An 8,063-nucleotide genomic window follows, 5' to 3' on the forward strand; every position below is an offset into this window, starting at 1 on the left:
TCAATTTACAAAGGCAACTTGTGTAGAGTAAGGTATGAAAAGGAGATCTCACTTCTCTAACAGAATCAACTACACTTTATTTCACTGTGTTATACATCTTATTTTATCTTGCGTTTTTTTTATGATTATTGCATGTTTTTATTGATCTCCACTAAAGAAAATATATTATTATTATTGTTATTATTATTACCTTTGTACTTAGGGACAAGACTCTTACAAATAAAAGGCTGACTTTGAAGATGTGATGCATGGTTCCAAGTGCTTGGATGTGCTTATTAAAAGACAAATAGACAAACACACACACATATGGATGTGACTCTGGATCTAGTCAATGCCATCCCTCTAACAGATGGCCACAAGGATGTGCATATGTCATTGGGTGACCACAATCCAAACAATAACAGTGAGTAATCCTAAAATACACATCCCAGAGCCTTCAGCACAATCACTCATGTAAGCATCTGTGCTCAACAGTGAAGCTCTGATGTAAGTGATGAATTTACACATTGTTATTAGCAGAAGTGTTCAGTGAATTTTTAAACAAGCTACTTTTGGCATTTATGCCAAATCACTTCATATTTTTGGTACATTTTGAAACTTTACTAAACATTTCACAAAAATAGAAACCAGAAATGCCTCTGGCCTTTGCATAGAAATACGTTTAGCCTGAAAAGGAGTTCCTATCATGCCTCTTTTATCATGCCTCAATAAGAAATGACAGACATTTATGCAGTTCTACAGGGATGTTAAATAATAAAACCCAATGGGTGTTGGTGCACAAAATATAGAGTAGTCTGCAGGACTGTTTGGCCAAGCAAAATGCATGTAAAGTCCTGATGCTTCGGCTTCCATGGTGGCACATGTCGACTGTTTCTCACTTGCTCCCTCATTTGTTTATATAGGGTAGTGCTGTACATTGGAATCTGCCCAAGTTATCCATATTCTGAAAGATAACATCTGATCAAATGATATCCAATTCACCACAGGGCTCTGTCATAAAGACATTATTTATGTGACTCATATTGTTTAGCACACTGCATACTGTGATACAAAAACATTATGGTCAAAAGGCATTACGGTATTGGGGTGCACTCAATAAACTGCGTGGGTGCTGCAATTTAAAAATAAGTACCTATTTGGACAAAATGATCTAGTATGTGTTTTGACAGTGTCTGACGACATTGCCATTGATATTCACATGTATCTCAACCAAAGTTCTGGGCAGATCATATGAAGCCCATGGAATTCTACCTGATAGATAGAAATATAGGATTTGAGAAAATGGTTTTGCTGTCTCATGCTGCCCCTATTACACATTTTAAATAACAGAGGCAATGCTGTGCTATCAGTAACGCCCAAGCTCATTTAGACTCTCTCTGGCAGATACCACAAGGGGGAGATCAAAGCACACAGATGTAATGACACGACTTCAATCGTTTTAAAAGTGACGCAGAAGCAAGCTGATATCTATGGGGAGCTGCAGTTCTTGCAAGCAGATAAAAAAAAAAGAAGCTGATGTCTGTTATCCCATTAATTTCAAACCGATTCCTACTTAGACAGACAGCTCCGAAAACAGACCTTGTTCCATCACCACTGTACACATTTTCAGTAGAATTTAACAGTCAATTTCACATCGTGCAGCCTACTTTACATATGGATGTCTGTCTATCTGGCAGTAGCAGCAACACCAGGGTGTGGGCTAAAGAAAAGCAACAGGGACCTTAGTTCATCTTATAATAACATCAGGCATTTGCCCGGGGAAAGCAATACTTTCAAGACTTTGTGAATTAGGCCACAAAATCAGGATAGCTTGTCCAAAGGCTAATCCTGTCAAGCAACAGCTATTAATACTTCATATGTGTATTTCTCACCAGTGCACTCTCTCTTACAAGAAGCATTCAGAGAATTTCTGCACCTGATCTTTTGATCTTTTCACACCTCAATGAAGCTGGAGGCCTGAACTCTCTTCCTGAACAGATGGTTAGTTTTTTCCATGTCAGAGAGGGTGAAAGATGTGAAGAAACCTGACATCCAAATGTCTCAGCATAAATATTTGCGCTCATTTCAGACGCTGCTAGCAGGTGAAGATAGGTTCCTATGGGTACTTTTGCCTGCATGGTGTGGAGTTGTGAGCTGATGGTCTGAGACATCTTGCCTTCTTTCTTTCCTGGTGAGAGTGACTGACCAAATTTCCGTTTTCACAAACAACATCAATAACAAACACGCTCTGGAGTGAGTGTAAAGGGAACACTTTTTATTAAACCTACCAATTTACTTAACTGTTTTCCAAGTGAGATCATGGCACAATACTGATGGAAGAGACAATTTCAGAATTGATTTGCAACGGCAAAAAAGCACAAAACAAAATAAAATTGAGTACTTGTTACTTGAACCACATCATCAAACATCTGCATTGTTTTTTTTTTTTTTTTTTTACAAAAGGAATGTATCAATACCACAAAATGATGCAATCAACTTGTCCTTAGAGAAGACTGATCAGAATACAGAACAATTAAAAGTTAAAACCTAGCCCATTTAAGAACTGTAACATTTGTAAACTTTAAAAATGTGTCAAGTATATGCTATGCTCAACTTTAAATGTATCAAAGTAGAAAGCAGTGAATACTGCAAACAAACACACAGACTCACCCTCAATCCTTTGAATCTTGCACAACAATAACTAAGTTATCAGAAAGTATTGTGTACACTGTGTTCCTCAGTATTCTTAATGAGTCACAAGGTAACAAAAACACCCCCAACCCCTCAGTGTGCTAAATCCAACCACATTTTCCTGTAAACTACCATGTGAGTACCATCTTTTGGTTTCAAAGAAGTACCAGTCGTAAAATGTCACTGGATCATTAACATGGCGTTCTGCCTATCTTTACGGCTTACAAAAAGTGATGACAAGAAACAGCTAACTTGCTCCAAGTATTTTGTACAAACAGGTCAGCTAATAGGACAATGTCACCGCAGTGTTGAGCCTTTTTCTAGCTACTCTGGGTTTTATCAAAGGTTTGCCACACATGGCAGATTTACACCCTTTCTTGATTGGTCAATTTGTAAACATTTACAGTGGCTTGGAAAAGTATTCAACCCCCTTGAAAGTCAACACCATTTTCTGGTTTATTAAAGACCTTTACACTGAGTTCACATTGTGAACTCAAATGTTATAGAATATTCCGAAAGGCTTAATACGTTATCTGTCGACTAAAGTTAATAAATTAATAAAAAAACTGGAATGGCACTCTGTATAGTGCACATCTCCCCCAAGAGCAAACGCTGTTTCTCACAATGGTTATTGTCCTACTGGTAGGTAATCGCTCTTCCATAACATTGACCATAAAATCTTTTTCCATGTCTTAAGCAACCTCCATATTTGCTTAAGTGTGGATCTTCTAAAGCAATGGATTCTGTTGCCACTCCCCATTACAGTCCACTTTTAAGGATAGCTATTAAGATTGACTCCTATACCTGCACCTCAATTCCAGCCCATGTTTGGTTTGTAGATACTTAAGGGTGATGGCTGGACTGTGGTGGCTTCCCTCATCAGTCAATATCCTCATCGGATGCTTCGCTTGGAGGATAACCTTTTCTACAAAGCATCTGGCAGGTGTGATGTCATTCTTACTGTGTTCTTGTGGATCCAGTGGTGCGTCATTGGACATCAAAATACTTTCTTTCTTCACTTCCTCACAGTGATTTTTATATCCAGTACGAGATCTCTACTTTAACCAGTCACAGGCTGTTCCAATTTATGACCAGTTTTTGTCAAAAGAATGGCGCCATTTGTGAATAATTTGTCACCTGCCTCAATCTAGATCTGAAAAGCACGGGGCTTTGAATACTTATGCAAGTACAATATATTTAATATCAGATTTTAATTTATTTATTTTAACGTTAGCAGACAAATAAGTTATTGCCTTCCTAAATATACTAGAGCATAAAGTTTTGCAATAAAAATTAAAATTTGGGTTAGTATGTGATTGTGAAAATGGTGATGATTCAGGGGTTGTTTACCTTCCCAAGCCACCGTACATTTTCAGTACAAAATGTTTGTTCCCGGAAGCACTTGCCAAAGTACAGAACATGGTGTGGGTGTGTATGTAGTGTCAGAGAAGGATACTTTATGTACACTTGGAGTATAAACACTTGGAGAGAAAAGGAATACACGCATACACAAAGCGTAACCCTTCAAACGGGCCTTGTCTTCACTACTTCCCTATGATTTCTACTCATTGGAACCTTTCCAAATCTTTTCCTTAACCTTTTATAAATGCTTTTTCTGCCTCTCTCAAATGCAGATTGTATTGTTTCTCACCCATATATGAGGCACCAAGGCTTTTGCTCTCTCTCTCTCTTTCTGTTTTTCCCCTTCTATCCCCTTCTCTCTCCTTCTTTCTCTCTCTCTCCCTTCTTCTCTCACCTTCTGTCTCTCTCTGTCGCTCGCTCTCTCTCTTGGTCGGTCGCTCTCTCTCTCTCTCTCTCTCTCTCGCTCTCTATCTCTCTCAGTGTCCAGGACTGAAGATGTAGTCCAGGGCCTGCCTCTCTGCAGCTGCCACATTTGGGTGCCAGAGGTCCACCATGAAGACCACCCTGGGGCCGTCCTCAGCAGTGCCTGAAAGAAATATTGTGTTAACGACATCATCCAGTTACAAAAGGCAACTGATGATGAAAAATAACAGATTTCGGTTCAAAGTCAAAACACCGGCAAGGAGCACCTAATACACAAACATATCAGGAAACAAAGAAAATACTATCTACATTAAATTAACAAGTTAGGTATACAAATGATGATAAAGAATAGGGAAATGTTTTCAAAGATATGATATTCATTACGTAGTCCAATAAAAATCAGTCCTGAAGCAAGTGAGACATACTCCTGATTTAGCAGCATTGAACTGAACATTGCTGATTTAATCCTTGACCAACACATGTTCTCTCTGCTGCTTAATCTGTTAATGAACTAAACTCTAAATATAAATTAAACACGCTCTATGCTCACATCTGCATTATAATGGCATTTCGGTGACCGTTCTGTCTGAGATGGTTCTTCATAACCTACTCTCACTCCTATTCTATAATTAATGTCTTTCGCTCACACTTCCATTTCTATCTGACCCAAGTGCAAATGCCATCTTTGTTGTGGGTCTTCCTTTTGGTACAATAAGTACATAAACGTTTTTGTTATAAAACCATAAAACTGTAAATAATTTGGCAGATGCAGATATACTGAAACTTCTTTAATCTAAACACACATTTACATTTTCTATCTATCTGCTTTCTGTGATAGTATTTTCACCTTGTCGGTCAATTTCACACAAATAATTTAATATGAACATATTGCCTGCTGAAAACCTTAGATTAATGGACCACATCCAATCATTTCAATGTGAAATTATTTTTAGAGTCTAAAGTAACCACTAATATCTTGCTGTGGCAAAATTACCAAACCCTTGGCAAGAAATGTAAATGTCAGTGTAATGCCCCTACCATCACTCTCTCTGCTCTTCTACAACTGCCTCTTGAAGCTCTACTGGTACAGCAAGATTACCTCAGGGTGCAGCTAAAGTGTGTGTGCAAAGGAGGGAATAGAAATGTTGCTGTATTTGTCCCTCCTGACCCAGTAATTTAACAAAAAATATTTCAATATGGCGTCCCTGTGGTGTCCGAGTGTGCGTACATAAGTGCATATGTGTGAGTGTGTGTGTGTGTGTGAGTATGTGTGTGTGTCTTACCCTCATGAAAGACAGTGTGCAGGAAGGAGTCGTCGAACAGCAGGCAGCTGCCTTCTGACCAGCACTGCGGCTCTCCCCCTACCACCAGCTCACACCCAGCGGGCACCTTCAAACCTACACACATACACACACACACACACACACACACACAAATTTAAACACAAAAAAACACAAACACACACACACCAATTTTACACACATGTATGTACACATACACACACACACACACACACACACACACACACACACACACACACAGGGACACAGACACACAAACCACACACACAACCACTCCCACAACCACTGGACAGTATCCACACTCCATAGATCTACTCTTCAATGCTCACACCAACGACAGTCATTTGCATATCAATCTGGGAGTGTGCTCAGCAGTATGTACACGATTCTTCACCCTAAAATGAATTGTAGAGAAAGGTGAATTCTTAAGCCATGAACTGAAGCTGAAGCACTGCGGACTGCCGTTTCTAAAGACTCTGCTACTTTTAACCATGGGCATTCTGACAGAGTTATGACACTCAACAGTATGCCTACCAAAAAAAAGCATACATCAAAATATCTGGTGTTAAACATCTGAGTGTACATAGATGGGTGCCAGTAACACTACTGATACTACAATCCCAAATCTCATAACAAGGCAACAATACAAGCATGCAGTTGGCTGTTTCTTTATTTTGTGTGTGACTGTGTCGGGCGTGTCGTGTGTGTTCTTCACGTGCCCCAACAGGGGGTTCAGACTCACCCAGGTGGCAGCGCACACGCACGTTGGTGGGCCCATAGTGCTCGGCAATGGTGGCCCCTGGCGTGATGACGGAGAAGCAGGCGTTTCCAAACACGTTGTTGGCGATGAAGGTGCGCAGCTGGCCCAGGACCCTCCAGGCACGCGGGCACTTGCGGGCGTTCATGGCCAGTGGCATGCCCTGGTTGACCAGATAGAAGGTCCACCATTGGCCCCGCGGCGTGCTATTGGCCTTCCACCCCGGCGGCAGCGAGGAGGTGCCGCCACCGCCACTACTGCCACCACCACCACGGGCAGCGGCGGCTGCTGCAGCAGCAGGCAACCGGTACACGCTCTCAAACTCGGCCAGCAGCGCAGGGAAACTCCGCTCCAGCAGCTCCACGTCGTGCTTCTGTGCGTCCCGTGAGAAAAAGGGAGCAGAGGGCAGGTCGGGCAGGAAGAAGACCTCTGGTTTCTGGATGGAGGGCCGACCTGAAAGCAGGTAGCGACCCTGGTCGCGCACACCCTTGTGCACACGGCCCATGCCTGCCCAGGTGTAGCGCTTGGCATAGTCCTGCAAGCTGTGGTAGAGGCGCTGGTTGAGCCCCTCGCCTGCATGGGTACAGCGAAAGCACTCGGGCGACTGGCAGAAGGCAAAGCCGTTCAGCTCCTCGCCGGTGCACTGGCGCCCCTTAGACCTGCCCAGGCCTCCAACTCCATCCGAGGGCATGAGGGAGCCGGTGCCCGGCACGGCCAGGCTGCCGCGCCTGGTCTCGGCCACACTGTAGCCGCCGCGCAGGCCGGGTATGCTCTGCTCGCGACCAACACGGTAGCAGTACCACACGAAGAGCAGTACCACACAAAGGGCAGTGCCCAGCACGCTGGACTCGCACTCGCGCATCGACTGCATTCCGCCGGCTACAAGCTCACGCATCTTCTCCAGTGACCAGTCCATTTTCACCGAGAATGATGAGGCAATTCACACACACAGACATATACACACACACACGCTCAGTCACACACACACATGCAGTTCTGTATGTCTACAATTCATATTTTTGGCTGGCTCTACAACACTCAGGCAAACACACACACACACACACACACACACACACACACACACACACACACACACAGGCAGGCAAAGATGAGCGGAGAGGGTTGCCGCAGTCTCCGATCCCCCAGGACGGGACTTCAGTCTGACGCTGTCCTCATCTCTCCTCTTCTGGTGACTGGACTGAGTAAGTGGTAAAGCCTGCCTTGAGCTCTCCTGCGCTTTCAGACCACACAGGCGAAAGAACCCTCTAGTGTGATGCACCCGTACGGAAGGAAGACGAGGAGCTTCCAGACAATCCAATCTTCCCTAACAGTGGGAAGCACAGTGACCTCGGGTAGAGAGTGTTATTGGGTCCAGTTGCAGAATGTTCTCCAACAGAGCTCTTCAACGGAACGTGGACAGTCAAACTCGTCCATATTACACATGAACTATTCATACCATACAGACATACAAGGTGTGGCTGCACATAACAGTAGAGGTTTAATGGCAAACAGAAGCAGATGAGGAGGAATGTCCGAGGCGGTTTCTGCCG

General features: G+C 43.0%; 1 protein-coding gene across 1 annotated transcript; it reads right to left on the reverse strand.

The window, feature by feature from the left end:
- Nucleotides 1–4,508: 4,508 nt before the first annotated feature.
- asphd2 (aspartate beta-hydroxylase domain containing 2) lies at nucleotides 4,509–7,459 on the reverse strand (the record flags this gene model as incomplete). The annotated part of the gene is made up of 3 exons (XM_080852512.1): nucleotides 6,499–7,459; nucleotides 5,739–5,852; nucleotides 4,509–4,618 (listed from the first exon to the last, which is right to left on the reverse strand). The coding sequence occupies exons 1-3, from the start codon at nucleotides 7,427–7,429 to the stop codon at nucleotides 4,509–4,511; spliced, it is 1,155 nt and encodes a 384-aa protein (XP_080708638.1). The 5' UTR covers nucleotides 7,430–7,459.
- Between the last annotated feature and the right edge of the window lie 604 nt (nucleotides 7,460–8,063).

Source organism: Sprattus sprattus (assembly GCF_963457725.1).
Source record: "Sprattus sprattus genome assembly, chromosome: 15".
Taxonomy (NCBI): Eukaryota; Metazoa; Chordata; class Actinopteri; order Clupeiformes; family Clupeidae; genus Sprattus; species Sprattus sprattus.